This window comes from Nematolebias whitei, chromosome 16, assembly GCF_014905685.2.
Source record: "Nematolebias whitei isolate Nwh7 chromosome 16, NemWhi1, whole genome shotgun sequence".
Lineage (NCBI taxonomy): Eukaryota > Metazoa > Chordata > Actinopteri > Cyprinodontiformes > Rivulidae > Nematolebias > Nematolebias whitei.
Genome location: NC_056513.1, coordinates 6,727,072 through 6,747,101, shown reverse-complemented (window position 1 = coordinate 6,747,101; position 20,030 = coordinate 6,727,072). Strand labels below are relative to the sequence as shown.

The following is a 20,030-nucleotide window of genomic DNA, read 5'->3' as shown; positions in this document are numbered from 1 at the left end:
GCTGTTCCGACAAAAACAAGTTGAGCCGTTTCCATTTACTCATGATTCAAGTTTATTATCTTCAAAAACGTAAAGGCTCCATGTTTTCATTCATCCAAACCAGTAACTTTTTTTATTTATTACATCATTTCTCACGTCACCGTTTAAAGATATGCAAAGATGGCAGAGAAAAGAGGCCGTGAAGAGAGATGAAATGCGCCGAACAATCGAGACGGTAGCCCTCATTTGTGGACGAGACGGTGATGAAAAGCAGAAACGGTGACGCAAACGGGTCAGAGGAGAAAAGAAAAGAAAAAACATCTTTGTGCTCGTGGCTTGAATCCAAAGGTCCGGTTCGTCTCTGAGGAGCACCGACGAGGACGATGCTTCCTGTAACGAGTTTCCCAACGAGCTGGAAAACTTTAAGCTCCTTTAAGAAATAAAAGTTTACACGTCCTATTACAGATATATATATATATATCTATCCCCCCCACACACACACACCAGTCTGCAGCAAACATTCAGTGATTACCACCACACACTCACCTTCCTCTGGTTATTGCAGTTTATGACATTAAATAATTGTTTTCAAAAAAAGCAGTTTTAAGTTTGATTCCTGTGTAACTTATTATTTCCCAACTACTCTCCGTAACCATGGCAACAAAGTGACGGCTCGTTTCCGCCCTGTACAGGTTAAGGTCATCAAAACTACAATCTATTAGAAAAAAAGTGTCGCGTTTCGAAACGTTTGTGAAAATATCGGGTGCTTTTCTCTACGTGACGCTTACGAAAGGCTAAAATGGTTTTTATTGACGCACGGCTCTCAACTCCTAAATAACGAAGCCCACGCGCACAAACGCACCACGGCGACGTCGCCAGGTTCTGGCGTCTCGGCTGGAAGGACCACGCTGGCCGATCGGCGCCTCGACGACGTGATTCCTTGATTTGAGTTCCTTAATTGAGCAGACGGACGAACTTTCACCGTTAAAATACGACTTTTGACAGGAAGTGATATTAGTGACAGTTTTTCTCTTCTCCGTGCGCCTGCCTGGACAAAACTTACCCATGATCCTCCACAAATAAGTTAAAACATGCAGAAAGTCCATCTCTGGTTATCCAGCTCGTCTCGTGGTTTGACGGGTGTGATAGAGCCCTTGGGAGTTTCCTCGCACGAATCAACACCAGGAAATTTCCACTCTGAAACAGGAAATACTGACACTGCAGTTGTGGTGGAACGGTGGACCACCTGCAGGCTGGACCCAGATCCAGGCCGGGTTTTGACCTCACCAACATTTGACCTATGAACGGCTCACTGAAACCCTTACAGTAACAATTCGTTTGTGCACGGTTCCTGCGCGTAACGGAACATTCAGTCTCAACGGGGCACGGGGCGAGGTACGCGTCGGCTCGGGTCAGTGGCTGTTGGAGTAAATGCATATAAGTAACAGCGTCTCCAGTGTCTTCGTCGGCTCCTGGAGCTTCCAGGAGGAAAATATTGCTTCGCCTGCTCCACTCGAACACCTCCACCTCACGAACATTCAAACAACCTTTGTGCAAAAATCAGCCCTTTAAATCTTACACGTAGTGTCAAAGTTAGTTTGTTTGCCTCAGAATTTCAGGACTCTTCGTCTTCTGAAGAGGACACGGGGGTGGGTGGGGTGGGGGGGGGTGTCCTCTGGGTTGATGACAGTGGAGTGATGCATTCTGGGAATGAAGTCCTCAGCTGTCGGGTTCTACCTGGAGATCATGGAGCTGGACTGGGAGTGGTTGGAGGTGGTGGTGGCGGCGCTGAGCTGGGAGAAACCGCTGTGGCTCGACTCCAGGCTGGTCATGGAACCCCTGAGGGACGAGAGACGGAGACAACGTGAGGGACGAGAGACAGAGACAACGTGAGAGACGAGAAACGCCACAGATGACGTCATGTGAGCAACACCTGAGCAACCCCAGCTGGACAAACCCTGACAAAGCGCTGCGCGTGTGTGTGTGTGTGTGTGGGGGCCTGTCGTGATAAACAATAAATCAATTAATCACATGACAAATGAAAATTATCAACCTCATTTTCATTTATCAGGTTTTATCGTTTCTTCGTGTCTCTCTCTCTCTGCTGAAGACACTGGATGATAAAAGACTCGACTCTCTTCACTGACCCCTCCCTTTCTTTTTTCTTTAAAATCCATTTTAAAACGTCCAAAATTGCGTTTTTGGATCGTTTAAAAGAAGCTAAGCTACGAGCTAACAGGCTGATCCTGTTAAAAAAAAAAAAAACGTTGTGTCGAAGTTCCAAAATTCACAGTTGAAACCCGTGCCTTTGTCTAAAAAGTTGTTTTTCTCTGCAAAAAGAAGCGGAGAACTTGTTTACTGATTTTTTAATTAAAAGCTTTGTGTGAAAAATGCTCAAGAGCTCAAACCACACCGAGCGTCCGCCATTTTCAGATCCCATTTTTCTTGAAGAGACACGCTGTTCGCTCCCTCACTATCCATCCTTCAGGTCAAACCGTCTTAGACTGCCCCCCGGTGGTCAAAAAAAGGCACTACACTCAAAAATTAACCAACATTTTTTCTTAAATTTCACAATTATTGTCAAATTTCAAACAATATCATTTATCGCAATAATTTCTGAGACAATCAATCGCCCAGCAGCATTTGTTATCGTGACAGGCCTGTGTGCGTGCGTGTGTGTGTGTGTGCGCTGAGTCATGCTCGGGATGCAGAACCATGCAGCCTCATCCACCCTGCAGCGGTGATGTTCTCTCTGACCCCGTTCGGGCGGATCTGAAATCTGTGTTTGGATCCAGAGGACACTGAATACAGGCGAGAACAGTTTTACTCAGACCACCTGTGGAGGTGGTCTGAGTAAAAACCTGTGGAGGTGGTCTGGACCTGTACAGTCAGTAGTCTGAAGTCAGTCAGTCCCGAGTCTCGCCGTAGGACCACCTACTGAACTGGAGTGACCCCACCCAGGCAGCTGGAGCCTCGAGGGGTAAAAAAATAAAATATAACGATGAGTCTGCTCAGCTGTCAATCACATTCAGCCTTGATCTTTGGGGATCGTTTTAAAATGTGTATTTTTTGCTTTTTTATTTGTTCTTTAGAAAATCAAATATTTCACTCCGTCCTTTTCAATTAAAATGTTAATTTTGTCATAAATCCGAGCGAAGCAGGAGTCGCTGTGCCGAGCTTCTGTTCTGATCTGAGCAGCGTTACGAACGCCGAGCTGATGCGTCAGTAAATTTAAAAAATAAACCCTCTTCAATCCGTTCCGTGGTCAAGTCTTTACCTAAGAGTAGCTCTGAGCTAACGTTAGCATGCTGCAGGACTGAAGTTTTCACAGGAACACGTGAAGCCCCGTGGTCTCAACGACACGCGGTTCTCTCCTAAAGCTTTAAAACGTGCTCGTCGGGAGGATTCCTGCGTCTCGTCCGAGTCTATGACGTCATCTCAGTGAAAACAGGAAGGTGGTTTTGCTCGTTAAAGAAAGCAGATGAGAAGTTCAAAAAGCTGAATGTTAAATATTTAGCGGCACCAAAATGCATTCACACACATTAATGTAACCAAAGAGCGTTTTGTTTTAAAGATGGATGCAGCTGCAGAGAACTGAGGTTTGTGGATAAATAGTGACGATTTGAAGAACCAAATAAACTCTGACCGTCCTGTTTTATTATCCATGTCACTGAAGAGAAGGATCGTTTTAGAAACTACATCAACATCCAGCATCAGCTCCTCAGACGTCCATCTTTACAAACAGACTTTGGTTGAGTCCAACCCAAACCTGGAAGCACCAGGACACAAACACCTGGAAGGGTCAGTAAAGCAGCTCGAACCCACGTCACGTAAAAACACACTTCCTGTTTCAGTTCATTTAAGATCAGGTCTCTGGTGTCAACGTCTGAATAAAGGCTGAATGAAGAAAGATGGAAGGTCGAGTCACCATCCTTGGTGTGTTGACGGTTACAGCCCTTTAAAAGCGTTTTCCCAACATTTGAACTTTTCCTCGTTCCGTTACAACAAATGTCACAACATTTTATTAGAACGGATCAGCAGGAAGTCTGGTATAATTATGAAGTGGAAGGAAAATTATCTCGTTTAAGTTTATAAACTTGAGCCACAACTTCGTCTTTTAGGCGAGGTTCCCTGCACTTCATGGAAACAAAACTCAGTGATCTTTTCTCAGAGTAGATCCTGAAGTTCCAGGAGATTTTTCAGCCACGTTAAAAGCTCAGAGCTCGACGTCGGAGGGAGAGTCGGTGTCAGGTGACGGGAAGGATTCTGTAGAGCAAACAACAATCATTCCTAACTAGAGAAACTGCATTTCCTGCAAAAATGCTGAAGGATTTGCTGAAAAACAGCTGAAATTAGCTACAAAACATGCTGAATTGTAGCCGAAATGGAATAACAAGCTGAAGTTAACAGAAGAAAGCAGAAAGAACACGTAAGTTTAAATAAGAAATGTGCGCAAAAATTAGGAAATTGGCTAAAAAGCAGGAATTAGCAAAAAATAAATAAATAGAAAAGTAGCTGAAAGGAGCAAAACAAGCTGAAATTAGCATTAAGATGTTAATTAGGTTGAAAGGAGCAAAAATTACCATGAAAATTTTGAAACAGCTGAAATTAGCTGAAAAGGTAGAACAAGCTTAAAATAGCAGAAAGAACCTGTTAAGATGAAAGAGGCAGAAATGAACACAATAAAGTGGAAATTATTTGAAAAGGCTTAAATTAGCTAAAAAATAATAACAAATAAAAAGCTGAAAAGTAGCTAAAAAGCAGAAAGAAGCTTAAATTACCAGAAGGAAGTGGAGATAGCACATTTTTCTGAATCAGGCTGAAAAAAAGTTTAAATGAGTGCAAAAAATGTGGAATTAGCTGAAAAGGCTAAAATCAGCATAAAATGGCTAAATAGTAGCTGAAAAAGCAGAAAAAGCTGAAACTTGCAGTAATGAGCTGAAAGGAGCAAAACAAGCTGAAATTAGCCAAAATAAGTTTGAAGAAAATGTTGTAGTTAGCAGAAAGAATCTGAAAGGAGCACAAAACAGCTGAAAGTAGCTGAACCAGAACAAAATGTGAAAGGAGCAGTAAAAGGTTGTGAACAGATCCCAAGACCAAAAGTCAAAGCAGGATTGTCCTGAAAGAGCTGAACGTTTTGGTTTATGATTTGTTGAAATAGCACAAAAATTGTGGAACGAGAAAGATGCAGAAAAACATACGGAATAGAAAAAGTAGTAAGAATATGGAATAGTAAATATAAACAGGACCACAATAGTGTGAATGCTTAATAAGCATTATACTGTATAACATCAGAAAGTAACAAGCCTTCACAACCAGTCAGTCAGGATCAGTCAGTCAGGACACGTACTGTGAACTCTGTCGAAGCAGAACATGGACTCAACGATACTAAAATACATTACTACACATTAAAAGCTCAGATCTTCTAATCAGCACATCGTTGTTTAAACTCCCAGTAATCCCAGTAATCCCAGACCTCCAGGGCCGAAAGGAACCCTGTTAGGGTCCGTTTCCATCAGCTTTGTACTTCCAAGACTGAAATTTCTGCGCATTTAAAAAAAAAATAAAAAATCATCCGCTCAGTCAGATTATTAATGTTCTACAACAGAACAGCTGGATTTATACGGAGATTAAATTACACGCCGGCTGAGAATTTACTAGACGTTCGAGGGCGTTTAAGGTTAGTGAATATAAATCCAAGCTACACCTTGCAGGTTGAAAACAACGCGTTGTTTTTCCTTCCACTTCACAATTCTGCACCAGTTCCTGCTGGTCATAAAATCCCATTAAAATATTCGATTGTGGCGGTAAAGTGACAGAATGTGGAAACGGTAGTGAAAATGTTCAAAGGTACTGGAGCAAAATTAAATGAATCAGAAGAGCAGTGAACTAAAAAGGCGACGTTCTGTGTTTATATTAAAAATAAATAAAGCACCAGGGAAGGTTTTGGTTTATGTGTTTGTTGCAGCTTAGAGGCTTGTTGTTTTTAATTAAACCTGAAAGTTATTCATGCAAACAGACGACTGAAGGAGTGGATTAGAGCAAGTTCGAGTGGATTTTAGTGCAATAAAACTTTCTGTAGCGTGACCAAAGCAAGCTCCTGTTAGTCGACGCTAACAAAAACTACGAGACAAACACGGACCTTTCGCTGCATTAGAAGCGTGACTGCATTGGGGGGGGGGGGGCACGCAGTTTAAAAGCTAAAAGCAGTGATGGCAATGAGCTTGTGCTAAAGGAAAAAATATGCAAACACTGAGCCACTTACAAACTCTGCACATCACAGCAAGCCGTTCTTCAGAGGGGGAAGACAAATCAGGAGGAAGAGGAGGAGGTGGGGGGAGCGACAGATTGGAAAGAAAAAGATGGATTAAAGGAGACTTTAAAGGGAGGCATCGTCACTTTACAACGCTGGGTCTAAAAAGTCATTTTGCTCTCTGAATAACACACGGGAGCACAGAGACGATCAGAACGAGCTGCAACAGAATAATGGCTGAAATGAGAACATCAAAAGAAACGTCGGTGAAACGGCGGACACGAACAGGTCACCCGTGTCGTTTAGTTCCCAGGAGAGCTGGGGACGGTTCTGGACTCGGACACGCAGCTCAGGTACCAACCTGAAGTCCTCCGAGCCCAGCACCTCGGTGTAGAACATGACTTTGCACTTGTGCGAGGACACCTGAAGCGTGGCCAGCACGTCGTCCACCCGGGGCAGGTTGGTGGCCGAGCAGGCCGGCATGTTGTGAAACCGCCACTGCAGGATGTAGAAGCCCGGCCACCGGGTTATATGGGAGCCCTGGGGACAGGAAGAAAATTACGTTTTTTTCCTTAACGCCAGAATGTTAGAGAGCTTATGATGAAGGCGGAGTTGTGGCCATTTTGGTCCAACACCGAATTATTGCTTTGAGCTACTACCACACAAAATTCTACTAGGCCGGTCATGATAACACATTTTGCTGGGCGATTAACTGAATTAGTAATTATTGTCAAATTTAAGAAGAAATGTTGGTAATTTGTTATGCGTGTACCTTTTTTTTAACCACTGGATGGCAGTATAAGACTGAACCAAAGGATGGATAGTGAGGGAGCCAGCAGCGTGTCTCTTTAAGAAAATGGGAGGGAGGCCCCTTGACGTGACATGGGCTGTCTCTCCTTTCTGTTTTTCAGTTCTCAAAATGGCGGCCGCTCGGTGTGGTTTGAGCTCTTTAGCATTTTCCACACGAAGCTTTTAATTAAAATAATCAGTAAACAAGTTCTAAGTGTCTTTTTTCAGAGAAAAACAACTTTTTACACGAAGGCACGGGTTTCAACCGTGAATTTTGGAGCTTCGACAAGAAGGAACAGCATTCATCTCCCAAACGTCTCAACATTTGTTGGGTTCTCAACTTCCTCACATGAATCAGTCGCGCTGCCCTCGAGTTATTTAAATAACTTTTATTTAAGCCGGTAAATCAGAGAAATAAGAAAACCAGCATGCGTACACCAGCTCCAGGTGATAAATCCTCACCTGCACACTCTCGCCCTCCTTGCAGGTGAGGGGGGATTCCACCATGCTGTAGTCCTGGCCCAGAGTCCAGGACTTCTCGATGAGCTGGACATTGTTGACTCCAGGGGAGGTGATGCCGTGGGCTCCGAGGGGGTCTTTACGTGGTGGCTGGGGGGCCCGCTTTGAGTGGTAGATGTTGAAAACGATGTCACCTTTGCAAACGTCGAAGTCCCAGGTGATGACCGAGGCGGCGTCGATGATTTCGATCACGAGCTGCTCAGAGAAAATAAACGATCAGGAATCTGAACCGGTTTCTATTTTTATGGACACTGGAATTATGCCAGAAACTACTCATGTAAAGCTTCACTGCTGTGTTATTCAATAACTCAAACGGCATGTTTCGTCCTCAGAACTGCAGTTGCACAGAAATAAAACCATTTCCAGGGGGACAGCTATGGATGACATCTGTCCCACTGATTTAAATTATGTAACACGTCAGGAACAGGATGTCACGGCAGGAAGATTAGTTTTCAAACATGAGCTGATCTAAAACCAGAAATGATGCAAATTTCATCCACTAGGTGGCAGAAGTTCCATCAACTCCACCCTGCAGGTCTCTGAGCCTCACCTCATGTGGAGACCCCTTAAAGATGCTGGCACTCTGGTAGATCGTCTCGGTCCACAGGCGGACATCCTCGTTCTCCAGCTCCTCTGGTGTTCGATACATGGACTTGGGAACCAGGCCACCCTCTGGTACCTCACACTGCAGAGGAAAAACAGCTGAGTCAGAGAAGAACGTCACAATAAGAGCACACAAACTGTTGTGCTCAGGAACAAACTCAAAGCAGAAGATTTTAGTATTCGTTCAACACCCACCATACACTCTCCTCCTAAGAAGTCAGGGATGATCTCCTTGTTTATGTAGTCCACGAGACCTCCAGGACCCTGGTAGTCGTTACCCGCATAGATCAAGAACTTCTTGCGGGTGTTCTCATCGATGAAGGGGCTCACCTATGAGTAGAGGTACACAAAAGTAAAAAAACACTATATATAAAATACTTCAGAGAGAAGAACATAGGATTTGGTGTGATTTGTTTCTCGTTTTTCTTTTTCTGAACATCTTCGCAATCCCATTACTTATTCATACTTTGTGGTATTTTATCTGTTCACATATCAAAATGTTCGGTTCACTCAGGAGACACATGCCAAAGTTTTTGTTTTGTAATTTTATACTTTTCAAAATATACAACTTTCCCTAAAGAACTACAGTTAAGAGCTCTTCAATTACTTCAATCTCATTGTTCTCTTTGAAATCTGCTTAAACTACTGTTTTTGGCCTCTTATGTTACTTTTAGTATCTAGCCTACACCTTCGGCTACCCCTAATCCCCACCTTTGGCTACTTCTAATCCCCACATTCGGCTACTCCTAGCCCGCCCCGTTGGCTACTCCTAACACCCCCCCCCCCCCCCCCCCCCTTCGGCTACTCCCAGCCCCCCACTTCGGCTACTCCCAGCCCGCTCCTTCAGCTACTCCCAGCTCGCCCCTTCGGCTACTCCCAGCCCCCACTTCGGCTACTTCTAGCCTTCCTCTTCGGCTACTCCCAGCCTTCCTCTTCAGCTACTTCTAGCCAGCCTTTTTGCTAATATTATCCATCTCTTTAATACTGTTAGGTTTAAACTCACATTTTTCTCCTTTTGGCGTTAATCCAGCCTTTCATTTTTTAGTTTGTAGATAATTCAGCCTTTCATTTTTTTAGTTTGTAGATAGTCTTTGGAAATTTTTAGATTTTAGCTATTTTGTTTTTACTACTTTTAGCATTTAACTAGTTTTTTTCTCATGTGAGCTTCAACAACTCCCGTTTCAGATTCTTTAATTTGTCAGTCGTTCAGCATGGTTACACAACTTTTTCTCTACGTAAATAAACAAATATTATATTTAAAAAAACATTCTCTAGTTAAAAATATGGACATTAATGTCCCCTTATATTTAAATCGTGTCAAATTAGATTGTCACCATTGAAACCATCAACATGTGAGACTTGTCCAATTTAAGTCACTTTTTATGTTAGTGGGCGTCTCGTTCTCACCAGTGTCCACAGAACAGGGAAGACTCTCGGTGCTCTCAAGATCAGCAGCCGCCCCAGAGTCTCGGGGTAGTTTGCCTCCACAACCTCGATGATCCTCAGCAGAGCTTTGACCCCCGGTCGCCACAAGTGACGCATGTTCAGCCCCTCCAGGTCAACCAGACACGTCCAGCAGCTTCAGAGGAGGAAGTGAAAGGATCAGAGTGGATAACGTCCCACCACTAACACACTCACGCTGAAGTGGGCTACAGCTTCCTTCGCATCACTTAGCACCTGGCACCCTGGAGTGAGGCTTAAGTGATGAAGGTAATGCCCGTTAATTCTGGATTCACACATCGCTCGCATGCCTTCGTGCGCAGCTCTTATCGCAGGCGCAGCCTCCTGCTGGAGACGGCCGACGGACATCAGACACCGTCTCAGCTCCCTCGCTTCACAGGCTGTGCACTCAGAACCAGCATTTCCATTTTGGGGAGATAATTCTCCTCTGGACTCGCTCATGCTGCGTTTTATCAGCGAGTGCACGTGTGACCAGGCCACAGCTGCTCAACTGAATCCAAACAGAACTGAGTCCAACTAAAGGTTCACGTTTATTCTGGTTCAGTAAATGGAGGCTGAAGGAGATTTGTTTTGTCTTTTCACTTGAGTGGCAGCTGATTCAGCGTTCATCGTTTTCCTTTTTTATAGTTTTAGCTCGTTTTACGTTTTGCATTAAAAGTAATTTTGCACACTTTGTGCTATTTTGGCCACGCATGTCAAAATGTTCAGCTCGATTGGGAATAATGTGCTATGACTACTTTTTTATTTACAAAATTCTTGCCTGTACAAACACGATTCGTTATGTTGATTGATGCAACACGTTTACCTGATGGGTCGACCGAACAGCTTTGTGTTCTCCTCACAGCGCCGCAGACCCTCCTCGTTGATGGACAGCACCTACGTGGACACATGAACACAGCTCTACTCAAACAGTGAACGCGTTACATTTAACCGTGTCATTAACTTTGCACATCCTGGAGTTAAAGCCCTTGTTAGGACGTTACGTCCCTGACCTATAAACCAGTGAGTGTCTGACCTACAAACGTATCGACCTTCACTAATGCACCAATTCTGCAGAGTAATCTGTGCAACGTACGTGTCTGAGCAGAGACTCCTCTCCCAGGGCGCGCACCAGTCCTTTGGTGTCCATCTGGCCCAGTCTCAGGATGTACAAAGGACGCCCGTCTAGCAGAGTAAAACAAATATTGACGTGATCCATCGCATCGTTTACATTGTACACAAATGCAGCTTAAGTGGAAAGGTGTGCTTCGGCTGCCATCTGCTCATCTTTTGTGTGGCACAATGAGCGAGCGTGCGCTTGGAGGAACGAGTCGACGTTCTGCTCCGAGAGAGTAAAAGAACAGATTTATGATATTAATAAAGTGATCCTTTTCTATTAGTGAGAGACTCGTGGCACGGCCACAAATCAGGAACGTGCGTGAGAATGAAAATGATTAAAGTCAACACGATGTCCAAACCAATAACGCAGTTATTCTCTCTACTCTCCGTCTGAGTAAACCTAACGTCCTCTGGAGTGGTGGACATGTTTTACTGTGTGTGCAACCAGACTCTGGAAGAATCGGCATGTATTTCACAGAACGGAGCAAGCCCAGCCAGCTTAGATAAGCTCTGCACGAGTCTTCAGAGTGCCATGTCACATTCCAGCTGCTGATTTTGAACTTGGGAGGTCTAAACTCAAGCACCTCTGTCGTGGTGGTGCCAGCCTCCGGTGTAGTAGTCCTGCAGAACCTGTGGAGGGTTCCAGGTCTCCAGCAGGTAGTCCACCTGATGCTGCTTCCTCCAGGTTAGAGACTGGCACAGGAATTCCCGCGCCTTATCCATGTTGAAGTCTCTGGCTCGCAAGAAACGCAGGATGTGTTCGTCTTTGGGGATCTAAACAGAGAAAAAAAGAAAAAAAGCATAAAAATGAGGTTGATGTTTCTAAAGTTGACTAAAAATACAATTGTGCTGATGCATTTTTAAAGTTACCTTGCCCTTGTGTGTCTCCTGAAGCCAGATGCGAAGTCTGATCAGGCAGCTCTCCTGCAGCGGAGTCAGGTCACCCAGGTAACGTTTGATGTAGTCTGCATCCAGCTTGTCTGCAACACAAAAACACAGAAGATGCAATTAAACATCTGCACGTTGGGTGAAAATTAAAACTTTACATAGGAAACATTTGGATTGACTGTGTGTGTCTTCTGACCATCCTCGGACTCCTAAAACTTAAAATTCACCACAATTATTCATAATTTTTCATTAAAATTTACCAAACTGTGGTTTAACTGCATATATTGAAGCCAAGTGTCTCAATAGGGAAAAGAGGATATTAATGAGACACTTGGCTTGCCATACCAAGCCACCATCGTCTCGCTCCAGAACTCCTGGAGCAAACGTCAAATGAGCTGCATTTCGCTGCTCCGCCCAGTCGAAATGCAGCTGATTTGACCGTTAAAGTGAATTTATTAAGGAAAAGTTCAACTGAGACACAACTTTGCTATAATTTCGAGCAAACGAATAATTGTTTTTAAGTGTTAATCTTGTTAAATTCTTGTTAAAGTCCTTCCATGCACGCTCCCGTGGCCGCCAATTGGCAGCCAATGGACTTTATGGCACAACACAGGCCCACGTTTCTGGGTTGTCAACGGTGACGTATAACAAACGAGACGCATCAGCTGTGACGCATAACAGATGCGACTTATTTGGCAAAGAGATGTATTTATGTTTTTTTCCACTTTATTAGACATATTTGGACTGATGCAACTTGTACGGCGGTTCGACGTGTACGGCAACAAGTACGGTAATACAAAAACGTCTTTTTATTTCCTGGGAATCGTTTCAAGACGTATCACTATCCACAATCTTGATCCCAGCTTTGAGAACGATTACCTTAGAAAAAATGTCTAAGAGTAAGCGGACTTGTAGAAACCACATTTACTGATTTAATTAGTGAATTATGAAAGCTCAACAGGTGTTTGATTGTTTTTTTATTTAACAATGTATAAAAACTAACTTTCCATCTTGGGTCAGTTTTATGCAAATCTTTTTTTTATTATTTTTTTATTTTTTATATTAAGGTTATCTCCTAAACAACTTAACATTAAAACAAAAAATGAGCAGGAAGAGTTGTCCATATTTCAAACGAACCTTCAGGTGTTCCAGCCAGGATTTCTGTCGGACCGTCTGCCTGCAGAGCGACGCCGTCCTGCTTTGCGTCCTGCGAGGCGTCGTCTTTGGCGTCGGCCGTTTGCGGGACGGACGCAGACGCCGCGCTCGTGTGCTTTGTGGGGACAGGTGGGCTGGTGGCGAGGATGTTTGCCCGGGGGAGAGCGAGAGAATGGGAGGAAGGAGCCCAGCGGGGGACATGAGTGATGCCCTCGTTTTCCAGCTCCTTCAGGTAGAACTCTATGATTTCCTTTCCCTGAGAGACACAAGCGAAGAAGAAGTGTGAAAGCTGAGATTAAAAACAACAATTTCACGTGGAATTTAATCAGATTAAATAAAATGTTATTTAAGTTTTAGCTGATTTAATGTTCTACAGAATAATCCATGAAATGGCTCGGTCCATGATCTGAATGGTTCAGCTCTCGGACGGAGGGGGAATGAAAGCTCAAGCATGTATGCAACAACGCCACACCTTTTTGATGCTGCTGGCGTACTGCTTCATTGCAACCTTTTCCACGGTGCTCTCAAAGCCAAAGAACGACTTGATGTCTAAACTGGCCGTTTGTTCAAAACACGTCCAGTCCTCGTTCTCCGGGTGGACCTGGGCAAACACACGCAACAAAACATCCGGTCACTCATTCTGTGTACGCATGCACGGATGCAGGGGGACTGCGTTACCACGGTAACCACACAGGGAGCTACTCAAAACGATGACGCATGAAGAGAACAGTTTTCACACCGAGTGGGGGTATGCGTGTTAGTCTGTGGGTGTGAACTTGGCCAGGTTGGGCTTATTTTATAAGCATGAGCTGTTTGAAGCACAGTACTACAAAATACACAGAGCAACACGTATTTTTGGAGAATGATAAAACCGTGATTCACTCTCAAACAACATCCAGTTTCTATAAATACTGTACTACTCATGACAAAAATCTCTGCAAACTGAAAAGGTTCAATACTATTATCTTAATAAAAATCGCTCTGCCGTTTCTCATCACGCAGCATTACACTCCAAACTTTAGTCTTCTTTCACTCCATGTCACTTACGGCTATAGGACTAACATTTTATTCTCCGATCCCCACAGAATGTAAAGAGCACATGCCTAAACCTTTCCAGACAAGTTACAGTTTAGCTCAAATCACTGCCTTTAAAACTAGAAGCGTCTTTGAAACATCTGTCACTCATGCGCCATGAATTTTTACGATCTGACTTATAGTTTCCACACAGCGACAGTTTGAGGCCAACTTTTCAGCCTGCTGCTCATTAACTTGGCAGTCAGGGAGTGAGACACAGGTGTGCGATTACCATGGTAATTATTATGAACGACTGACAGCTTTAACGTTTCTTTGGACCTTGGATTTACTCACAGTTCTTACATGGTTTAAATATCAAAATTTAATTAAGTTTTGTTGGAACGATGGACAGTAGCTGCATTGTCAGCCTTTAAAACATCCTCAGAGTTTTCTAATTATTTTATTTATTCTTGACCATTACGAGCACATCTTAAAACAGAAAAAAAAAAAAATTTAACTGCTCTTTTGGCTCGTTGTTCGTTTTGAGAAGTCAGGAGTTAAATACATCCTGGTGGCAAAACGATCTCAGCTTGATTGTCCGTGACTACCAAAGCATTTCAGCTTTAGTCGGGTCCATTAGCTGCCTAACTGAGCTCTCCGTCGTGGTTACCGTTTCCACAGCTTCATAACGCCCTCAGTGAGAAGATCTGTGTGGCCTCGGACCTAAAATTAGCACCGCAGTCGGCTGGAGGCCAATACGACGAGCTTGACCTCATTAACTCATCATACAGGAGAAGGCAGATCTGGAGTCAGTGTTATAGAGGAGGAGGAGAGGGAAATAAGGAAGTGATGCTGGTTCTGGATCAGCGTTTAGAAAGATCTTCGCTGCTGGGGTCATTAAAGACACCAAAACTAAAAATCTACTGTGCTGATGGCATGTAACCTGGAAGTAAACACCGAGTATATGCTTCTTTTGGATAACAGCATGGGTTTGAGCCACTGACCGAATAGCAGCAGGTCTCGTGGACGATGATGCGGTTGGAAAAGGTCTCATTGTGGGACTCGATGTGAAGAGTCCTCTCCTTTCTGTTCAGAGTGTTTTTCTGGATGAAGTAAATGTAGTCGACACCAGCGATCTGTAAACCACAGAAACAGCGCACGTTATCTGAAAGCAGTGTTAATAACCGTTATTAAAAGATGGTGATTAAGACGAAACGTGATCCGTGTGATGCGGTAAACCATACCCTTTTGAGAAGGCGCGGGGCGTCAACATCCAGGGCACAGCGGCGCTCGACCCGGTGGGTGGACCCATCTTCACCTTTCTCCTCTTCGACGATGTCACTCGCCACAAACATGGGGATGAGGTGGCAGGTGGGGAAGCGCCGCTCATACGCCTGCAGGAGGAAAAAAAAACAACGCACATTTTGAATCGTTTCAAGGTTTCAGCTGCATTCCAGTAAAAGAGCAACAAAGACGAATAGAGGTTTCAGTAACGTGGGTTATCTCTCGACAAAACCATTTCCTTTGATTATAAGAAAGTTTATTGTAGATTGCTTTTTACGCATCAGTGAAGCTAGTAAAGCATTTGGAAACAAGCAGTTTAATTTGTATTCATTAAATATGACTAAGGCGCAGGAGAATGTCAGCACTGACGAGCTCTTATTTCCCAACTTTATACAACGTCCACTTAAAACCACTTCGTGTAGTCTGTAGGAATGTAAACACGTAGCTGAGAGGAGCACAAAAGCTTAAACAGGTGAGCAGGAAAAGGAAACTGCTGCAAAAATGTAAACGCCAAACAAAAACTGTTGCGTTAAATACTTCCATTGAGACTCGTCACAGCTGAACCATTTTTAACTCGCTTAACAATAGGCTCGATACAAGAAGCAACAACTCCGTCTCTGAAATATGTGGGCTCGTAAATGCCAAGCAGAGAAACCACCAAGGCAGACTCCAGCTGGATGTTGTGCAACGAGGCCTGCACGAACAACATGCTGCAACAGAACTCGTGTTTTATCGCCACCTATCTTGGATCCGACTGGTTCGATAACTGGAGAACTTCAAAAATAAACTCCAAAACTTGGGCTGCAAATGGTCAAAGTTAATCATAGCTAGTTATGTGTACATTTACTGGAGTAAAAATATATTTTGACTACTTATTGTGAAATTTTGCCTAATTTTTTTATAAGACATGATGAAAACTTTAGTCAAGAGTCAGAGGGGACGATAAAAAAAATCAAAAACCATGAAAAGTGGAGAATGCACCACTTAACGGCACTTTATTAGTTTGGGCGAATGTAAAAAGAAAAGGAATGTTTGTAAAAGATTTTTTTTAAATAAAAAGTCGAGTCAAAAATATAATCATACGGATAAACAAAAGACATCACACCTAGTAAAATCAAACAAAACTTCAGTTCAGTTCTAACAAATGCTCCGTTTTCTGACTGGCATCACAATTTTATAATGTTGGGGTACAATCGCCATTCTTAGGAGTATCTGCACATCAATTCAGACACAAAAAGCTGCAGAAGCTGTTTTGTTCAACAGGCGGCAGAAGCCGGTCCTGCCAGAACTGCAGATCCACTCAGCGGCCCACGGGCCTCTGAATGCTGAGCTCTGTTTTTCAGGCCGGACGCTCTGGAACCGGGTTAACGGCATTGTTCTGCCGTCGGCCTCACAACAATACATCAGAAAAACACAAATGGTGTGTGTCCTCATAAACACTCCAAACAGACAAAGTTTGTTTACTTCAACACTTGGTAAAACAAGCTCTTATAACCCCCAGTTTACCAAAAAGGAACTGGTATTTTTAGTAGTAAAAACAGGAAGTATATATTTACAAAACAAACAAGAAAATCCTCATTCCAAACACATCGTCAGTTTTAAACAATGCAATGTGAAAATGTGGGGGTATGAATGTTACCGACAAGTCCACACAAACCGATGGTCAGTTGCTTCTGTTTTGGATTACAGAAAACGTACAAAGAAATAAAAGGAAAACGGTAATGGTTAAAGATAGCTTCCGACGTGGCCAAGATTAAAACGACGCGACTCAGCAGCTGGTTCCAGTTTGAGCCGGCACTCGGTAAACCCCTGAGTTTGCAGAGTGTCGCTTGGTAAACTTGGTCAACTTCGTAAATGTACTCGGTAAACAAAACAGTTCAAAGAGAAGTTTTTCCTCCCAGTTGGAGGCGAGTTTAGGACTACAAATAGCAACTATAACAATACAGCCTGTCTGTAGAAAGAGATTACTGCTTTAAATTCATTTTGTTCAGGAACAGAGATAAATGGTCAAATATGAAAACTACATTTTTTAAACGATTCCAACAAACTGGTTTTGTAGCACCATCATACCAATGAGCATTAGTTTACACGTGCCTTTGAGTTACTAAACCATACTCAGACATTCAGGATGCGTCGCATCACTTACCGGTATACCAGGGTTTACAATAAAATCGACATACCTTTTTAAGTGCCGTAATTAAATAAAATACTGTTGAATTGCAGACATGAAAGGTTCTGAGTCAATTTTCAAATCTAAAATAGATTTTGTTAATGTTGGGTCTGTGCTGCCACTTTAAGAGCCAGTTGTGCAGTTTGTCCCAGTAGAGTTACCGTAGCTTTTTATAGTCAAAACATGCAGTAATGTTGTGCTTTCACGTCTTTCTCATAATTTAGTTGTTATATGTATCTGTAAGTTGTAAGTGAAGTTAGTACAACATGACTAGCATTTGATTCGTGTATTAATTTTTAGTGATTAGCGTGATGCTAATCAGATTAGATTTTCTATGGTTTTTTCAATGTTAGGTTAACATTTATACTTGCAGGTCAGCAGCTTGTAATTAATAAGGGCTTCTGATGTGTTATTGTGCACTCTATTAAATGTTAAATATATAATAAAACAGTGTTTATGTAAAATAAGCCATAGTTATTTAGGTTTCAAGATAAAAATGCACCTAAAGAGTCCCACCTGAAACTGCAATAATACAAATATATTGAGGTAAACTTGATTTAATCCACATACGTTTTTACTCTAAATTTGACAAACTGTGTACAGTTAAAAAGTAATTCTACCGAGGGTTTGTTTCAAATCAAATCCTGCTAATGATAAAGCAAAATAGGCTATTGTCAAAAGTTTATAAAATTAACAAAACACAAGAACTTTGCGACAATATTCAATCCCACCTTAACTAATTGTATTACTTCTTCTGGCCTTCTTCCATGGGCTCAGCTCTCGTACTCCGGTCAACTCAGAAGGGCTGCAGAGCCTTTCCATCAGGTGACCCCACCCGTTTCCAGTTCGGCTCTTAGTTTATTAAACTACCATTACCATTAGACGGCCGTTCCAAGCAAGCAGAGCTAAAGATTTTAAATCAGCAGACCGCAGGTCACTGTTGGCCAGAGAGCGATGTCAATCACAACAGTCTCCTTCACAAGAACCTTAACGTTTATAAAACCTCAAAATCGCTTTTGTTTTTTATTTTTTAGAATGCATCCAATAAAAAGGCAACATGTAAACCAACACTCCAATGAGGAGATTCAGACATTTTCATGTTTGTTGGCTGACAGTTCAGACAGAGAGACACCAAATGGACTCCATTTACAGACTCCAACTGGTGGAGGGAAGGTGTTCTCCACTCGACCACTGCATTTTCAGAAACCCTGGCAGGATTGTGAGCGTTTCCCAACTTTATTTCACTTAATTGCCCATTACCATGAGGCGATTGCCTTGAATAGAAGGTCCAGGGGGCCGCGTTATGACAAAAGACGGCTTTAGTTAGCAGCTAAAGCAATTGTTCATCCATTCTCGTCAATTACTTCTGGAATAAAAAAAAGAGGATTGGTATAAACTTGCCCTTTCAAATAGCCCTCTCCTGGACCACGTTAACAAAAACACTATGGAAGCAAAAACCCAAGAATGGTCTAGTTCTTGGCCAAAGACAAAAATAGGAAACAGTGTGAGGAAGTTCTTTGGTCCCCATGGTAATGGGGTTTCTAAAATGGCCGAGCAATGAGTAACAGCTCCAGGAATTCAGTCAGATTTTATTTTAAAATGTGTTTTCCAGGGGCGGATGAATATAGAAAACAATAGATCGTTATTTGATTTCTTCCTGTATACATGGATTTATTGTTATTTTTATGTTTTCCTCTGTACAAAAAGCAGCACAGTTAAAAGTTTGGAAAATCAGAGCCGTTCTGTTCAGGAAGGGAGATTCAGGAAATCCACGAGCTCCACAAACAACAAGACAATACACTTTCAGCCCACAAAGGGCTCCGTGGTGCATGCAAATGTGTGCCGAGTCCTGCCTGGCAAGAAAGCACGAGAGCTGGCACGCAGCCCGGGCATGATCTGTTGTTCTGCTATGTCACAGGAAAAAACACCTGAAATTTAGATGAACACACAGTTCAAGCTTTTAAATAAACCTTGTGTAAATTAACCGAGCAGAAGTTCATCCGTCTGCTAATAAAAATACTTTTTTGTGACATTTTCTGGAACAAAAACTAGATTCAGTATTTTAATTGTAAAGAATAGCAGTTATTTTTTGTCCGTTACACTTTGTCATATTTAAAAAAAAAAAAAAAGCATCTTGCCATCTCTGATTCGTTAGCAAATCACACATCCTGCAACATGTTTTTCTGCATGGTGAAATGCTTTTCACTCGGGCCTATTTCAAGTTGTGAAACATTATTTGCATGGACAACCAGCAGCGCAGACGTTTATCAACCACTTGTGGTGAAAAGTTCAGATGCAATCCAACAGAATTCGTGCGAAAATGACTCCACGCCTAGCATTAGGAGCGTTACCACAACACAAAAATTAATAGCGCCGTTTAAAACGAGGAACACTTTTTTTTAACCGAAGGGCAAATCAGATTGAACAGCTTCTCGATTCTTCCACGTACAGAAAAAGAACAAAAAGCAAGTTGCAGCAGGCATCAACAGACGTTTTGTTGAGTGCTCGCGTGACAAAAATGTCCAAAGACTTCCAATAAATTTTAACTTTCCAGCTCAGGGCAAAATGTCAGTAAACATGGCTATCCAATTCTTGTTAAACGATGAAAAAAAATAAAGTAAAATGCATCTATTTATTTTTAAGATAAATCCAAAGCTGGATCAGGGAGGTAGCAGGTCTAAAATGGTTATGTTATGTCATATGGTTATGTTATGGTTTTAATTTTACTTTATTTGTGTGTGTACACAGGCTTATGTCTTATGTAATGTTCTCATTTTTACTTAATTTTTACTTTATTTTTACTTTATTTTACTTTAC

At 42.6% G+C, this 20,030-nt stretch overlaps 1 protein-coding gene across 2 annotated transcripts in view; it reads right to left on the bottom strand.

The window, feature by feature from the left end:
* Window positions 1-28: 28 nt before the first annotated feature.
* The window catches only part of si:dkey-237i9.1 (SEC14-like protein 1), a 37,225-nt gene continuing 17,223 nt past the window's right edge, over window positions 29-20,030 (bottom strand). The window contains exons 3-17 of one of the 2 annotated variants that reach the window (XM_037689601.1): window positions 15,004-15,153; window positions 14,764-14,895; window positions 13,218-13,346; window positions 12,728-13,001; window positions 11,573-11,682; window positions 11,287-11,476; window positions 10,680-10,768; window positions 10,410-10,480; window positions 9,551-9,722; window positions 8,339-8,473; window positions 8,091-8,225; window positions 7,484-7,735; window positions 6,594-6,772; window positions 6,245-6,271; window positions 29-1,818 (exon numbers count right to left, since the gene is read on the bottom strand). In XM_037689601.1, the coding sequence (XP_037545529.1) occupies window positions 1,713-1,818; window positions 6,245-6,271; window positions 6,594-6,772; window positions 7,484-7,735; window positions 8,091-8,225; window positions 8,339-8,473; window positions 9,551-9,722; window positions 10,410-10,480; window positions 10,680-10,768; window positions 11,287-11,476; window positions 11,573-11,682; window positions 12,728-13,001; window positions 13,218-13,346; window positions 14,764-14,895; window positions 15,004-15,153 (2,151 nt within the window). In that variant the 3' untranslated portion in view covers window positions 29-1,712. The remainder of the gene's footprint in view (window positions 1,819-6,244; window positions 6,272-6,593; window positions 6,773-7,483; window positions 7,736-8,090; window positions 8,226-8,338; window positions 8,474-9,550; window positions 9,723-10,409; window positions 10,481-10,679; window positions 10,769-11,286; window positions 11,477-11,572; window positions 11,683-12,727; window positions 13,002-13,217; window positions 13,347-14,763; window positions 14,896-15,003; window positions 15,154-20,030) is intronic. The other variant, XM_037689603.1, reaches the window with a different exon arrangement.